Source organism: Oncorhynchus kisutch, unplaced genomic scaffold, assembly GCF_002021735.2.
Source record: "Oncorhynchus kisutch isolate 150728-3 unplaced genomic scaffold, Okis_V2 scaffold1741, whole genome shotgun sequence".
NCBI classification, from domain to species: Eukaryota; Metazoa; Chordata; class Actinopteri; order Salmoniformes; family Salmonidae; genus Oncorhynchus; species Oncorhynchus kisutch.
Window position 1 is genome coordinate 18,512 of NW_022263686.1, and position 17,887 is coordinate 36,398.

General features: G+C 41.0%; 1 protein-coding gene across 1 annotated transcript; it reads left to right on the plus strand.

The window, feature by feature from the left end:
- Positions 1-6,180: 6,180 nt before the first annotated feature.
- LOC116367785 (vitellogenin-like) lies at positions 6,181-16,505 on the plus strand. Its single transcript, XM_031818959.1, has 34 exons — positions 6,181-6,283; positions 6,449-6,469; positions 6,611-6,762; positions 6,854-7,105; positions 7,195-7,356; positions 7,447-7,595; positions 7,687-7,837; positions 7,945-8,102; positions 8,167-8,332; positions 9,987-10,112; positions 10,360-10,578; positions 10,673-10,890; positions 10,985-11,082; positions 11,192-11,316; positions 11,410-11,511; positions 11,622-11,741; positions 11,837-12,023; positions 12,120-12,213; positions 12,298-12,483; positions 12,603-12,762; positions 12,882-13,095; positions 13,180-13,463; positions 13,607-13,666; positions 13,774-13,848; positions 13,959-14,165; positions 14,305-14,456; positions 14,554-14,701; positions 14,804-14,930; positions 15,029-15,209; positions 15,298-15,392; positions 15,523-15,617; positions 15,751-15,916; positions 16,001-16,162; positions 16,271-16,505. The coding sequence occupies exons 1-34, from the start codon at positions 6,244-6,246 to the stop codon at positions 16,381-16,383; spliced, it is 4,965 nt and encodes a 1,654-aa protein (XP_031674819.1). The 5' UTR covers positions 6,181-6,243; the 3' UTR covers positions 16,384-16,505.
- Positions 16,506-17,887: the final 1,382 nt, after the last annotated feature.

Here is a 17,887-nt window from a genome sequence, read left to right on the forward strand (position 1 = left end):
ATGATTTGCTCCATTTTTAACACACGCTCTACAATAACCCCTGTATTGTGGGTTGTGTAGAACTTTACATTGTTCACTTTATTTTCAATAATCTGATGCATAACATTTGTAAGGTCTCTCAAAAGAAAAAATGTATTTATTCGCTCAAACATCGTAGACACATAGTTACCCATAGCTCTAAATAAACAAAATGTCACTCGGTCTCTTGGGATTTATTGAGCCAGAAAAGCATCACATCAGCCACCACAGCTTCCCTGTATTTGTTGTCGTCCACCAGGGTGTGTCGGATTTCTTTGAGTTTCTCATGGATGAAGATGGCCTCCTTCAGTTCATGTAGGAAGGCTTCGGTTACCCCGTAAACTCTAGGGATAGACGGCGCAATACCCATAGACTCCAGGGCGATGACCAGCGCTGGTATAAAACGGCAGGACCACAGTCTTTTCACCAGCTCCTCAAAATGATTGAAAAAGTAGTATCTAGGAGGGTCGTAGAGGCAAGGATGACGACGCTGGCTGGGATGATTGATCTCACAGCCGATGCATTTTTCTCGTATATATTCGCCAATCACCACGTTTAAAAGTGTAGCTACAGAGGCCTTGATTGTATCCACAAAAATAGTACTGGCCACCCCATCAAACACATCCTCAGGCTGGGTAAATGTCGGGGGTGTCACGGGTCTTGCCAGGGGTGCGTAGAGTGTAGGGCTTCGTGGCATAGAGTCTTTAGTGTCGGGCCCCCATGACGTAGTGGCTTCCTCGTAGATGGTCTGGAGATCCATGGTGTATGCTGAAATGAAGAACTGGCTGCTTTTTTCTTTTTATTGTAGAACAAGGCCCTTGGGTATCTGGGGGGGCGGGGTTAAAGCATCCGCTTACTTAGTTTTCTTCTGACGCTGTATCTTCTTGAGGCTCTTTTGCATCGTAATCTTTACGATTCGTATATATTATGCACTTCTTTAAATGAACAAGGCTCTGACGCTGTTGGCTCTGTACAAAGAGAGCATCCAACGGTTGCAACATTTTCAATTCCAGTACATCCCAACTCTTAAAAGGAATAAGCAGACGCAGTCGGGTATCCCCAGTCAGGCCACCACCCCTAAGGTTGTGGTTTCGGATTGCCTCGGTGCCGATATAGAACTCCACGCTGCCGCACGGTCGGCCATTCTTTCTTTGTATTTTCACCCTGTGAAATATTTGTCCTGAGGAGTCAGGGGTACCTTCCCAACGGGTCTCGTGGCCCGTGAACACACTATACCCCTTGGTGATAAGGCTCAGTTCAGGACACACAACCTTGCGAAAAACCGACCAGTCTTCAACACCATATTCCAAGCCTACAAGTCTGTATATTCTTCTCCTTCATCTACCGTATAGAGGGTCACTCTACAGGCCAGGTAATCAAACCGATACCCCCACTGCTGGCCATTAGACATCAACACTTGATCTGTCAGAGCATTTGCTGGCGGTATTTGGGTTCTATACACATTTAAAAAACGTTTTTTTGGCGCATCATATATTGCTGGTTGATACTTTGCCCTTGCTCTATGGGCAACCCGAAGGCCTGTTTCAGTTGTTACCGTCATCACGGCTTTGGTACCGATCCCAAATTCCATGGTTATTCTTAAGATCTTGTGCACTCTTAAACAGGTATTGTTCAGCGGCTTTATAAGGGGCCTTAACCAACCCAAACCGTGAGAAACAGTAACAGGTTGACCTGACACATGGTCACTTACTCAACCCCAACAACACCCCTGGGCATGCACCCTTCTACATGACATAGGGTCATAAATCATTACATAGGGTCATAAATCAGGCTTGGGTCATCAATCATTAACGGCCTGTCAAATGGACCCTTACTCACTCCATAGCCCCCACCTAACCAGGCTTGCCTATCAGGCTTGGGTCATCAATCATTAACGGCCTGTCAAATGGACCCTTACTCACCCCATAGCCCCCACCTAACCAGGCTTGCCTGACCAGAAGACATGCACACGTCATCACTACATAGGGTTCACATAGCGTTCACATAGGTTCACATAGGGTCATCAATCAAAATTTTGACACGTGACATCTACTTTAATCTCTCTCACACGCAACTTTCTATGACTGTTCAGTATACCAATTCCATTGCACTGCATCTACAACAAATACAATAGCTTAGACCAATATTGTTTTGTTGTCATCACAATCAATTGAAAGGAAAGACAGTTTGTCAATTTCATAAATCAATGTAAAGAACTATATCTCTTTTCCCATTTGGTGTTGGTGTATCAGCAACATTTCACTGAATGCACATTCTAAAATTATATTCAATATTAAATTGTTTATGTCTGCAGGGGCAGTATTGAGTAGCTTGGATGAAAAGGTGCCCATACCAAACGGCCTGCTACTCTGTCATAGTTTTTAATATTTGCATAGTATTATTAGTATTGGATAGAAAACACTCTGAAGTTTCTAAAACTGTTTGAATGATGTATGTGAGTATAACAGAACTCATATTGGCAGGCAAAATCCTGAGTTGAAGTCAAAACAGGAAGTCAGAAATCTGAGCTCAGATTATTGCATGCATTTCTTTTTCCGTTTAAAAAAAAATCTGACACAGCGGTTGAATTAAGGAGAGGTATATCTATAATTCCATGTGTATAACTATATTATCATCTACATTTATGATGAGTATTTCTGTTGAGTGATGTGGCTATGCAAAATCACTTGATGTTTTTGGAACTAGTGAATCTAACGCGCCAATGTAAACTCAGATTTTTTTTATATATGAACTTTATCAAACAAAATGTATTGTGTAACATGAAGTCCTATGAGTGTCATCTGATGAAGATAATTCAAGGTTAGTGATTCATTTTATCTTTATTTCTGGTTTTTGTGAAGGCTATATTTTGCTGGAAAATGTCTGCTTATTGTGGTTTGGTGGAGACCTAACATAATCGTTTGTAGTGCTTTCGCTGAAAAGCCTATTTGAAATCGGACACTTTGGTGGGATTATCAACAAAAATAGATTTAAAATTATATAAGACACATGTATGTTTTGGGAATTGTAATTATGAGATTTCTGTGTTTTGACTTTTGGCGCCCTCTATTTTCACTGGTAGTTGTCATATCGATCCCGGTATCGGGATTGCAACCATAACAGGTTAAGAAAAAACTATGTTGACTATGAAAACAAATACATTACGTTGTCTCACATTCAAATGTATAAAACTACATGACTTTAACAAAAGGTAATACAATAAAAATACTTTTGACATGAAATCTATACAAATGACATCTACGAACAAAAACATTACCTTAAAAACCACACTAACTTGTCCCTCTGTCACTCAGAAGTCAAAATATTATGGCTCTATCAAAACACAGTCAGGGGCCTTGTCCGTCCCAAAAACACTTGGCCTTGCCCCCATGGCAATCCAACTCGATGGATTCTCCATTCACCGAGCGGACAGGACATTGGATTCAGGAAAATTGACAGAAGGAGGTGTATGCCTCTTCATCAACAGTAAATGGTGTCCTAACTCTAGCGCAATGGAAGTTTCTACCCATTGCTCACCCGTCTTGGAATACTTGATGGACAAATGCCAAACTTTCTACCCCCGAGAGAGTTTTCAGCTGTTATCGTGATTGCTGTATATGTTCAATCTCAGGATAAGAAAAACAGGCAGGAAACCATGCCCTCGGAGGCTGTTTTCCTTGTTAGTTCCTAGTCATTAAGTTCCTAGTCATTAAGTTCCTTGTCATTAAATTCCTAGTCATTTAAGACACATATTCCCAACTTCCATCAACACAACTCCTATGCCACAAGGGGCGATAAAACCAATGCTACTCTAGCCACAAGCAAGCATACAAGGCCTTTCCTCATCACCCTTTTGGCAAATCAGATCATGACTCTATACTCCTGCTCCCTGTCTACAAACAGAAGCTCAAAGGGGAAGTACCCATGATGTGTTGCATTTGCGAAATGGTCCTCTGAATTGGAGGCTATGCTACAGGACAGCTTTGCTAGCGCTGACTAGAATATATTCCGGGACTAAGACAATAGCATTGATGAGCTAACCATCTCCGTTACCGGCTTCAATAGGAAATGCATCGACGACATTGTCACCACAGTGAAGGTTCGCTGCTTCCCCAATCAAAAGCCTTGGATTCAGATGGTTTGTTATGAGACTCAAAATTGAGCTCAGGTGCATCCTGTTTCCATTGATCATAATTAAGATGTTTCTACAACATGATGATAAATTCAATTGATTGGACATGATTTGGAAAGGCACATACCTGTCTATATAAGGTCCCACAGTTGACAGTGTATGTCAGAGCAAAAAAACAAGCCATGAGGTTGAAGGAATTGTCAGTAGAGCTCCGAGACAGGATTATGTCAAAGCACAGATCTGGGGGAGGGTACCCAAGAACACAGTGGCCTCCATCATTCTTAAATGGAAGAAGTTTGGAACCACCAAGATTCGAGCAATCGGAGGAGGGGGGCCTTACTCAGGGATGTGACCAAGAACCCGATGGTCACTCTGACAGAGCTCCAGAGTTCCTCTGTGGGGATAGGAGAACCTTCCAGAAGGACAACCATCTCTGCAGCACTCCACCAATCAGGCCTTCATGGTAGAGTGGCCAGACGGAAGTTCTCCTCATTAAAAGGCAATTAGTCAAAGCTTTTCTTTTAGGCTATTTACAAAAAAATGTCCTGGATGCTTTGCAAGCAATAGACAACAATACATCCATAGGGGGTAACCACTTGGATCCAGGGCTGCTTAAGTATGCAGCGCCCATCATTGTTTAAGTATGCAGCTCCCATCATTGTTGGCTCATTATCAAGAAAGACAGGATTCCAAAAGTATGGAAATCAGCTCTTGTGCTACCACTCCATAGGGGCGGGGATAGTAGTGATCTTAATAATTATCTCCCCTTTTCAAGGCTTCCTTGTCTAGCTAAGATTCTAGAATCCTTGGCAAATGTACAACTTTGCTCCTTTTTTCCCAAATAAATGTATTTGGAATGTAAACCAATCAGGGTTGAGGACTGGGCATAACACTATAAATGCATCCCCACTCCGCTATGCAATCTGGTTTCAGAGCTGGTCATGGGTGTACCTCAGCCACGCTCAAAGTCCTAAACGATATCATAACCGCCATCGATAAGAGACATTACTGTGCAGCGGTATTCATCGACCTGGCTAAGGCTTTCGACTCTGTCAATCACAACATTCTTATTGGCAGACTCAACAGCCTTGGTTTCTCAAATGACTGCCTTGCTTGGTTCACCAACTACTTCTCTGATAGAGTTCGGTGTGACAAATCGGAGGGCTTGTTGTCCAGACCTCTGGCAGTCTCTATGGGGGTGCCACAGGGTTCAATTCTAGGGCCGACTCTCTTCTCTGTATACATCAATGATGTCGGACTTGCTGCTGGTGATTCTTTGGTCCATCTCTACACAGACGACACCATTCTGTATACCTTTGGCCCCTCTTTGGACACTGTGTTAACTAACCTCCAGACGAGCTTCAATGCCATACAACTCTCCTTCCGTGGCCTCCAACTGCTCTTAAATGCAAGTTAAACCAAATGCATGCTTTTCAACCGATCGCTGCCCGCACAGCATCACTACTCTGGACAGTTCTGACTTAGAATATGTGGACAACTACAAATACCTAGGTGTCTGGTTAGACTGTAAACTCTCCTTCCAGACTCACATTAAACATCTCAAATCCAAAATTTAATCTAGAATCGGCTTCCTATTTCGCAACAAAGCATCCTTCACTCATGCTGCCAAACACACCCTCGTAAAACCGACCATCCTACCGATCCTCAACTTCGGCGATGTCATTTACAAAATAGCCTCCAACACTCTACTCAACAAATTGGATGCAGTCTATCAGATAAATAGAGAAAAATAACTAATGTAATATTTAAAGAAAAATGAAGGTTGTAGTACACATAACTTGTTGGATAAAACAACACGTGATTCTCCAGATAATTTTCATTAAAGAACTGACTTAGATGGACATTGATCTGTAAAGGGCTAAATGGCAGTGGGGCAGGTTAACCTAACCTACGGGTGTATGTGGCCACCTCAGAACTAGTGATAACCAACTCAACAGGCTTTATTATGAGCACATACTGATCTCAACTTATGAAACATTAGTTAATGATATATTTTGTTACGATTGTTTTTGTCGATAGAGCACTTCTTTAAAAGGTGGACTGGGACTGTTGTTCCTCACATCACACTGGCCATGAGAGCAGTAGTACTTGCACTGACTCTAGCCCTTGTGGGTAAGTACAGTTTTTCTGTCTTATTCTAGTGCAGATATTATAACTAACTTCATGTAAATATAACTAAGTTATGTAAATATTGAAATGTACAATTCTGTATCTATGACATTTTTTGAAAAACATTCAGTAACATATTGTGACAATAATTTTTGTTTTATCTTGTAGCGAGTCAATCTGTTAACTTTGGTAAGTACATATTATTTTTATGGATTTTTACTTATGTTTATTAGGTAGTTTCACTTCTGCATTTTTTTCTAGTTGAATAAATTAAGTAAAACCAGTTCTCAGATCACAAGATCATCAAATATGTTTTGATTGTTATTACAGCCCCTGATTTTGAAGCCAGTAAGACCTATGTGTACAAGTATGAGGCACTGCTCCTGGGTGGTCTGCCTGAGGAGGGTCTGGCTAGAGCTGGAGTAAAAGTAATCAGCAAAGTTCTTATCAGTGCAGTTGCAGAGAATACCTACTTGCTGAAGGTATTTATTATACATGAAGTTCCCACACCAACAATATCTTAATGTAATGTCCATTACATTGACTAATACATCAATTGATATCTTCTTGTAGCTTGTGAACCCTGAGATCTTTGAGTACAGTGGTGTGTGGCCCAACGATCCTTTCGTCCCAGCTGCAAAACTCACTTCAGCCCTGGCTGCTCAGTTCTCGATTCCCATCAAGTTTGAGTATGCCAAGGGTGTTGTGGGTAAGGTATTTGCCCCCACTGCTGTCTCTGAAACAGTGCTGAATGTCCATAGAGGTATCCTGAACATTCTTCAGCTCAACATCAAGAAGACACAAAATGTCTATGAGTTGCAGGAGGTAAAACTTGTATATGTACATATTTAGATGCAAAACATGTTTCAGTAAGCAATGTTTGAATTCCTCACTCATGCTCTCTTTTGTGTTAGGCTGGAGCTCAGGGAGTGTGCAAGACCCACTATGTGATCAGGGAAGATGCCAAGGCAGAACGCATCCATTTGACCAAGAGCAAGGATCTCAATAACTGCCAGCAGAGAATCATGAAGGACTTTGGTCTGGCTTACACAGAGAAGTGTGTAGAGTGCCGGCAGGTATGAGCATAAGTATCTATTTTGGGGGTTGGAAAAACATAACCAGAAACACTTCACATGACAATACAACTCTGTGTTTTGTCTAAACAGAGAGGGGAGGCCCTGATGGGAGCTGCCACTTACAAATACCTCATGAAGCCCGCTGACAATGGTGCTCTGATCTTGGAGGCCACTGTTACTGAGCTCCATCAGTTCACACCATTCAATGAGATGTCAGGAGCTGCCCAAATGGAAGCAAAGTATGTTGACTGATTTGTGGTATAAAAGGAAAACATTTTCATTTTATTAAGCTTATAGGTTTAACAGTTTCCCATGAACTACCTTTCACAGACAAATGTTGACTTTCGTTGAGATCAAGAAGGCTCCAATTATTGTCCCCGATAATAACTATGTTCACCGTGGATCCATCCGGTATGAGTTTGCCACTGAGATTCTCCAGATGCCCATTCAGCTCCTTAAGATCAGCAACGCACGTGCTCAGGTACAGTGACTCAATGACTCTATCTATTATTTGATACATAAGCCTGACAATATGTAAAGCCACAGATAACAAAGGTTTAATACAAACACTTCATTATAATTGTTTAGGCTGTGAAGATCCTGAATCATCTGGTCACATACAACACGGCACAGGTCCATGAAGATGCTCCTCTTAAGTTTCTGCAGTTTATTCAGCTCCTGCGCATGGCAAGCTCTGAGACTATTAATGCCATCTGGGCTGAGTTCAAGGCCAAACCAGCTTACAGGTAAAAAAAATTATTGCTCAATTGCTCAAACAAAGACACAATGACAGAAAACCTTTTTTTTCAGACACTGGATCCTGGATGCTGTCCCCTCCATCGGAAAATCAGTGGCTGTGAGATTCATCAAGGAGAAGTTTTTGGCTGGTGACATCACTATTTTTGAGGCTGCTCAGGCTCTGGTTGCCGCTGTGCATATGGTGGCTGCTGATCTGGAGACTGTCAAGCTTGTTGAAGTAAGTAAACCTTTAAATGATGTTTAAGCATTCTTATAGATTTCCTCATTAAGATGTAAAAAAAATTGTAGCATGAGGTGGTCTAGTGGTTAACACCACTACCTTCAACACATATGTGACCCAGAGCCTCGATTCAGTTTCATGTAGCAACATTTGGTGTTTTTTTTATTTAAAGTAGAGACTCAGATCTACAAAACGGTATATCATACCCCACGGTTGAGGAACAATGCGAAAGTAATTCTGCTTTGAAAGTTGGTCAACTTGTAACCTCACTTTTGAGAAAATGTCCCTTGAATTTTTTCCTACAACTACTGGAGAGCTTCTGCGTTTAAACCTATTCGGCATCGTTCACACCCTCTAAAGCCCTAGCCCCACCCATCTCTTTAAGGATTCACATGTGAGACCATGAGCTAAACAGAGTGAGTAAGGTAGTGTAGTAAACAACCAAAGATTTCAAGACTAAAAGTGGTGAAAGTAGTAGCCTAAAATAGGGAAAAACTCCAGGTAAAGTACACTTTATTTAGTCCTTGGCCTATAACCTAATCTGACTTTGAAAGTGTCCGGATAAAAATATTTTATAATTATTTTATAATTATACATTATGCTTACCCAGACACTTGTCCAAAACTGATGGGTCATGTGAAATAAATTATATAACCACCCCCAGCCACATGTAGCTAAGTGGATGGTTACTATTGTCTGGACATGTACACATGTTCATGAAATACAATCGATGGCCGTAATCAGCAATTACAAGTGGCTTTCTGAGATACAAATAATATTACTACAGAGATCATACACGTGCCGTTAGCTAGCAAGACAGCAAACTAACATTTGCTAGCTAGCTAACAGTACGCTTGAACTTGCAATAAAAATGACTTTCTGACAAAATTTGAAACTTGTAATATCTGAGAATGTAGCTACACTCTTACCAGTACACATGGATGAACACTTCATGGCAGTGTGTCTTTTCTGTTTGGTTTTTAGCAAGCTACAGCTTGTTGGGCCCGTTGTTTTGTCAAGTCACTTTGGTTCACACTGACTGTGTACAGAAAGTAGTCCATCACAACTGTTCCCCGCTAATCTTTGTCAATAGCACCTAATACATTCTGGGCAACAATGTTTGGAGCGCAGTAGCAACACATTTGCAGATCTCCATAGCTAGCATTATATCTTTCAAAAAAGCCACTGTAGCAAGGATTATTGACACATACCGAGCAGCTCATGTTATAGACAGAAGTGTGCTAAATAGCAGACCAACACAAACTCATCTCTCGGCATGTCCAGCCCATTCATTAGCCCATTCATTATCTCAGCCAATCATGGCTAGCGGGAAGGTATTTTTCCATGGCTAAACCAACGAGGCTCCTAATTTAATAATTGTATTCATATTTACAGATGGCATACAAGTTTGTTATGAAGGCACATGACAGTTCACATGTTCCAGGAGGCATTTCTGAAAGAATAAACTGCAAATGCCTCTCCTGTGAAGTAGTGATATGCCTAGTTTTTTAAAGCTGGTCACATATGTGCTCGCAACCGTCTGGTTGTGAATCCTGGACCCACTTTACTCCTTCTACACTGTCCTATCTCTTCAATATTTTGTAAGAAATTATATAAAGATGACTCAAAACAATACCTTTTTCACCACCAGAGCCTGGCTTTCAACCACAAGATTCAGACACACCCAGTTCTACGTGAGATCGCCATGCTTGGTTATGGTACCATGGTTTCCAAATACTGTGTCCAATATCCCAACTGCCCCGCTGAACTTGTGAAGGTAAACTGGATGTATTTTCCTATAATCATTTACATTTGAGTCACTTAACAGATAGATGCTCTTACGATAGATAGGTGAGATAGCAACATATCACAATCGTATCAAGTACATTTCCCTCGAAAAAAGATTTATCAGCAAAGTCAGTGCTAGTGGGATACTCTTCAAAGAGGTAGATGTCATCTCATGTATATGATGATCTACTGATTGAGGTTATTCAAACATATCTACTGTACATGTCTTCCCACAGCCCATCCACGAACTTGCTGTTCAGGCTGTTGCTAATAGCGAACTTGAGGAACTCTCCATGGTTCTTAAAGCTCTGGGTAATGCTGGCCATCCTGCTAGCATTAAACCAATCACAAAGCTCCTGCCCGTGTTTGGAACTGCAGCTGCTGCTCTGCCCCTGAGAGTCCAGGCTGATGCAGTCTTGGCCCTGAGGAACATTGCTAAGAGGGAGCCTAGAATGGTGAGTACAGTCCCTCCATTAAATTGCAAATGACAACATCATCATTCTCACTAGTGAAGTCCATTCAAATCTCTGCATTATTGTTGTGAAATAGGTCCAGGAAGTTGCTGTGCAGTTGTTCATGGACAAGGCTCTCCACCCAGAGCTCCGCATGCTTGCCTGCATTGTTCTGTTTGAGACAAAGCCCCCAATGGGCCTGGTGATTATTTTAGCTAACATTCTGAAAACAGAGAAAAATCTGCAGGTGACTAGCTTCACCTACTCTCACATGAAGTCCCTGACCAGGAGCACCGCCCCTGACTTTGCCTCAGTGTAAGAGCACTCTTTCACCTTTACATGTCATTACATCTCTCTCAATATCTATGGAATCAGAATTAATAACATAGGTGCTATTCCTTCATTTTAGTGCTGCTGCCTGCAATGTTGCTGTCAAGATGCTCAGCACCAAATGTAGAAGATTGAGCTGCCACTTCAGTCAAGCCATCCACCTGGATGCCTATTCCAGTAAGGTCCTCCTCTTATCTTCCTTGGCTTGCAACGACTGGCCCATTAGCATCATTCACTAAACATCAACAAAATCAATCATTAACAGTCATTTTTCCCCATTTTAAAGATCCCCTAAGGATTGGTGCTGCTGCCAGTGCTTTCTACATCAACGATGCTGCCACCCTTTTCCCCAGAACTGTCGTGGCCAAAGCTCGCACCTACTTTGCTGGAGCAGCTGCTGATGTTCTTGAGGTAAAGGCGTTTTTTCAAAGTTCCTTGAAATGATAATGATTGAGAACATTTAAAACACTTTTAAACTGTCCAAGCTTAATGTTTGCCCCTTAGGTTGGAGTGAGAACTGAGGGAATCCAGGAGGCTCTTCTGAAATTACCCCCAGCTCCTGAAAATGCTGACAGGATCACCAAGATGAGGCGTGTCATTAAGGCTGTAAGTATCAACGATCACTATGTTACACATTTATCTTAAATTGCTTCAATCCCTGTGGATTTTAAAAATAAAATTGATCAATCAGGTTTGCTTTACTCATCTATCCACAGCTGTCTGACTGGAGGTCCCTAGACACAAGAAAGCCCCTAGCCTCCATATATGTGAAGTTCTTTGGACAGGAAATTGCCTTTGCCAACATTGACAAGTCCATGATCGATCAGGCACTTCAGGTACAACAGATGATATAACTTAATAGTCTCCAAAAGTATTCATAAAACATTCACAGTTGAGGGACAAAACAGCTAAACCTAATAATATCCCACAGCTTGCCAACAGTCCTTCTGCACACGCTTTGGGAAAAAATGCCTTGAAGGCACTGTTGGCTGGAGCAACTTTCCAGTATGTTAAGCCCCTGCTGGCTGCAGAGGTGCGTCGCATCTTCCCCACCGCTGTTGGTTTGCCCATGGAGCTCAGTTACTACGCTGCTGCTGTCGCTAAAGCATACGTCAATGGTAACTATATCATAATAGTTATTGCTTAGTAATTAGTAGTTCTTCGCTAGATCTCTGATCTCCCATATGAATGTGCTTTTATCTTTATGTTCATAGTCCGTGCCACTCTGACACCTGCTCTGCCTGAAACCTTCCATGCTGCCCAGCTATTGGAAACAAACATTGAGCTACACGCCGAAGTTAGACCAAGGTAGGTATAAGACCAATATTTTCTGATGACATCATTAATACCACAAATCTTGGTAAATTTAACAAATGTCTCCTATTCCTGTAGCATTGTCATGCATACATTTGCTGTGATGGGAGTGAACACTGCATTCATCCAGGCTGCTATTATGGCAAGAACTAAGGTCCGCACAATTGTCCCTGCAAAATTTGCAGCACAGCTTGACATCGCTAATGGCAACTTCAAGTTTGAAGCTTTCCCTGTTTCCGCTCCTGAGCATATTGCTGTCGCACAGTAAGGGCAATCTTTTTCTTGTTCAGAAAAGAGGATGTAATAGCTGTTTACATTAAGTTCATATTTTTTTAACACGGCTGCCACACTACAGATTTCTTGATCTATGTTCCTTCAAACAGCATTGAGACCTTTGCTGTCGCAAGAAATGTGGAGGATGTCCCAGTCGAGAGAATAACTCCCTTGATTCCTGCCCAAGGAGTAGCAAGAAGTGCACAGCAGTCCAGGGATAAGTTCACATCTATGATTGCAGCCTCTGCTGCCTCTTTTGCTGGAAGTTTGGTGAGTTTGTATGAAATACTTGTTCAAAACTAAATTCCCATAAGCATTACCAATCAGAAATTATTAACCACAGACCCCAGACATTTGATACATTTTGTGAATTTATATTATTTTTTCAGTCAAGATCTTCCGAGATCCTCTATTCTGATTTGCCATCCAACTTCAAGCCCATCATTAAGGCAATTGTAGTCGATCTTGAGGAGACAATCTGTGTCGAAAGGCTTGGAGTCAAAGCATGCTTTGAATTTGCCTCAGAGAGTGCTGCCTTCATCAGAAACACTCTTTTCTACAACATAATTGGAAAGCATTCAGTCCTTATTTCTGTGAAACAATGTAAGCATTCATTTGGTAATACGCCAAGTTCAGCATATACATGCAACAATTTGTTTAGCTATTTATAATGCATTCCATTTTTAGCAGCATCTGAACCCGCCATCGAGAGGCTGGAGTTTGAAGTGCAAGTTGGACCCAAGGCTGCAGAAAAGATTATCAAAGTCATCACCATGAACGAAGAGGAGGAAGCTCCCGAGGGAAAAACTGTACTGTTGAAGCTCAAGAAAATTCTGGTGCCTGATCTGAAGAACGGCACCAGAGATTCCTCTAGTTCCAGCAGCTCTAGTTCCAGCAGCTCTCGCTCTAGTATATCCAACAAATCAGAGAGCAGCAGCTCTTCCAGCTCCTCCAGCTCCCGCATCTCCGAGGTAAGGTTACTGTTTCTCACAAAACTCTTTGAGTCAGATATTTATGGAGCTGACAAACAAGGCACAGACCTGTTGCAAACATACATAGATGTTAAAAATGTGAAGAGAATTTATTGAATGTATTGGTATTTTTACCCAAATAGCCTGACGGCCCCGACCAGCCTTACGACCCCAACGACCGCAAATTCAAAAAGAATCACAAGGTACAATATTGAGGAATTTTCATCTACGGTATGGTTGACAAAATAAATCGTTGTAGAAAAGTATTTCCGTAAATACCCTGATGCTTTGTTTTGCTGTTTGTTTGCAGGACTCTCAAGCCACCTCCAAGGTCATCTCCAGAAGCAAGAGCAGTGCCTCTAGCTTCCATGCCATCTACAAGCAGGTGACACTTCACCATCATAACTTGAGTCAAGATTATCATCTCTTTCATTGTGTGCCATTGGGAGAGAGCGCAGAGATGAATTAAGATTTAAAATGTGTTTCTCTTCTCAGGACAAATTCCTTGGCAATAAACTTGCCCCTAAGGTGATCATCCTCTTCCGTTTAGTGAGAGCTGGCCATAAGATAGAGGGATACCAGGTTACTGCTTACTTGAACAAAGCTACTTTCAGACTGCAGATCATTATGGCTGCCCTTGATGAGGACGACAACTGGAAACTGTGTGCTGATGGTGTTCTGCTCAGCAAACACAAAGTCACTGTAAGATCAAATATCTTGTAAATGGTGCTACAATATACGTTTTCTGAGCGTTTTTTTAATGTTTAGGTTGTACCATGGGTAGCAATAACATCTAAGGTATACTAAAAAAATGTACACTTTATTTTGTTCTCCTAATTAGGCCAAGATTGCTTGGGGGGCAGAGTGCAAGGATTATAACACCTTCATCACTGCTGAGACTGGTCTTGTTGGTCCAAGCCCTGCAGTTCGTCTGAGGTTGTCTTGGGACAAACTCCCCAAGGTTCCCAAGGCTGTTTGGCGCTATGTTAGGATGTACGGTTACTCATTTGTTATTTGCTAGTGATAGCTGAATAATGTTACAGAACAAATCAAGAACAACTTCTGATTTGTGTAACCTTTTCTCTTCTAGCGTGTCTGAATTCATCCCTGGGTACATCCCATATTACCTGGCTGACTTGGTTCCAATGCAAAAAGACAAGAATAGTGAGAAACAGATTCAATGCACTGTGGTTGCAACATCTGAAAGGACCCTGGATGTCATTCTGAAAACACCCAAGGTGAGGAACATTGTTTTTCCCACAATAGCATTTTCTGCTGTTTTATTTCTCCAGACTTCTCTTCTTGGTTGACTGTTGAGGATTTGTGTATCTAAATCACAGATGACACTTTATAAACGGGGTGTGAACCTCCCCTGTTCTCTGCCCATTGAGTCTATGACTGATCTTTCTCCCTTTGATGACAACATTGTTAACAAAATCCACTACTTGTTTTCTGAAGTCAACGCAGGTAAGCAGAAACAATAAAAAAACTAAAAAACAAAACAATGTCACAGTACAACGTTAATAAAGGCAAGGAAGGTATAAATTAACACTATTGTTTTCCAGTTAAATGTAGCATGGTCAGAGACACATTGACAACATTTAACAACAGGAAGTACAAGATCAAGATGCCTCTCTCCTGCTACCAAGTTTTGGCTCAGGATTGCACCATAGAGCTCAAATTCATGGTTCTGCTGAAGAAGGATCACGCATCCGAAAACCACATCAATGTGAAAATCTCTGACATGTGAGTATTGTTTTAGAAAACAATTGCTTTTACACAAATATATTTCTATCAATAACAATGTATGAAATATTATCTTTGACACTTCCAGTGATGTTGACCTGTACTCTGAGGACAATGATGTGATAGTGAAGGTCAATGGAATGGAAATTTCCAAAGACAAACTCCCATACAAGGACCCCTCAGGTTTCTCATGCTCCTTCAACCTTATTTATCAACATCACAATAACTAGAATAATCTAATGTACTGCAGTAATAAGATAATAGAAAATGGCCTCATCCATAAACTACAACATTGTTTATTTTCTTGCCTAAGGTTCTATCAAGATCGGTCTGAAGGGTGAAGGTGTGTCTCTCTATGCCCCAAGCCATGGTCTCCAAGAAGTCTACTTTGATAGGAACACATGGAAGGTGATTGGAATCTTATGTCATAATATCAATAATACTGTATCATTAAATGTATGAATAGCGTATTACTTGTTTAAAGGGCTACCAAAACATAAGCTACAGTTGTTCTAAGTTGTTGTGTGATTTTGGCACTCAGATTAAAGTCGTGGACTGGATGAAGGGACAGACCTGTGGACTCTGTGGAAAGGCTGATGGCGAAGACAGACAGGAGTACCGTACACCCAGTGGCCGCCTGACCAAGAGCTCAGTCAGCTTTGCCCATTCCTGGGTGCTTCCTTCTGATAGCTGCCGTGATGCGTCTGGTAAGTCTTAGCCTACCGCTTATGCTGCATTACAAATGTCAGTTCATTTAGTTAACATATTATTGCTGTACCTCTCTATGTCAGAATGTCTCATGAAGCTCGAGTCTGTGAAGCTGGAGAAGCAGGTGATTGTTGATGACAGGGAGTCCAAATGCTACTCTGTTGAGCCTGTGCTGCGCTGTCTGCCTGGATGCCTCCCAGTGAGGACCACCCCCATCACCATCGGTTTCCACTGCCTGCCCGTCGGTGAGTGGATAATGGACAACTGTTTTACTGAAGACACCATACTGCTCTGATGTATCCAATAAATACTGATCTGCAGTTCCTAATTTCTTACTTTCTTTCCTATTACAGATTCCAACCTGAACCGCTCTGAAGGTCTGAGCAGCATCTATGAGAAGAGTGTGGACCTGATGGAGAAGGCAGAAGCCCATGTGGCCTGTCGCTGCTCTGAGCAGTGCATTTAGTGCTCTGGTGGAGCAGATACTGTAACTTTTATAACAGAAAATATGTAATTTTACATCACTGAGATGTAACCTACAACATTATTGACCACTCAAATTGTAATAAATCCAACTGTGCATTCAAAGATGGTCTCTGATACATTTTTCCACAGAGGAGTTATATTGTAAACACACGCAACTTTCTATGACTGTTCAGTATACCAATTCCATTGCACTGCATCTACAACAAATACAATAGCTTAGACCAATATTGTTTTGTTGTCATCACAATCAATTGAAAGGAAAGACAGTTTGTCAATTTCATAAATCAATGTAAAGAACTATATCTCTTTTCCCATTTGGTGTTGGTGTATCAGCAACATTTCACTGAATGCACATTCTAAAATTATATTCAATATTAAATTGTTTATGTCTGCAGGGGCAGTATTGAGTAGCTTGGATGAAAAGGTGCCCATACCAAACGGCCTGCTACTCTGTCATAGTTTTTAATATTTGCATAGTATTATTAGTATTGGATAGAAAACACTCTGAAGTTTCTAAAACTGTTTGAATGATGTATGTGAGTATAACAGAACTCATATTGGCAGGCAAAATCCTGAGTTGAAGTCAAAACAGGAAGTCAGAAATCTGAGCTCAGATTATTGCATGCATTTCTTTTTCCGTTTAAAAAAAATCTGACACAGCGGTTGAATTAAGGAGAGGTATATCTATAATTCCATGTGTATAACTATATTATCATCTACATTTATGATGAGTATTTCTGTTGAGTGATGTGGCTATGCAAAATCACTTGATGTTTTTGGAACTAGTGAATCTAACGCGCCAATGTAAACTCAGATTTTTTTTATATATGAACTTTATCAAACAAAATGTATTGTGTAACATGAAGTCCTATGAGTGTCATCTGATGAAGATAATTCAAGGTTAGTGATTCATTTTATCTTTATTTCTGGTTTTTGTGAAGGCTATATTTTGCTGGAAAATGTCTGCTTATTGTGGTTTGGTGGAGACCTAACATAATCGTTTGTAGTGCTTTCGCTGAAAAGCCTATTTGAAATCGGACACTTTGGTGGGATTATCAACAAAAATAGATTTAAAATTATATAAGACACATGTATGTTTTGGGAATTGTAATTATGAGATTTCTGTGTTTTGACTTTTGGCGCCCTCTATTTTCACTGGTAGTTGTCATATCGATCCCGGTATCGGGATTGCAACCATAACAGGTTAAGAAAAAACTATGTTGACTATGAAAACAAATACATTACGTTGTCTCACATTCAAATGTATAAAACTACATGACTTTAACAAAAGGTAATACAATAAAAATACTTTTGACATGAAATCTATACAAATGACATCTACGAACAAAAACATTACCTTAAAAACCACACTAACTTGTCCCTCTGTCACTCAGAAGTCAAAATATTATGGCTCTATCAAAACACAGTCAGGGGCCTTGTCCGTCCCAAAAACACTTGGCCTTGCCCCCATGGCAATCCAACTC

Coding starts and splice junctions, on each gene's coding strand:
- LOC116367785 (XM_031818959.1), top strand. CDS start 6,244: ATGAGAGCAGTAGTACTTGCACTGACTCTAGCCCTTGTGG. Junction 11,512..11,621: donor TGAGGCGTGTCATTAAGGCT/GTAAGTATCAAC, acceptor ATCTATCCACAG/CTGTCTGACTGGAGGTCCCT. Junction 13,667..13,773: donor AATTCAAAAAGAATCACAAG/GTACAATATTGA, acceptor GTTTGTTTGCAG/GACTCTCAAGCCACCTCCAA.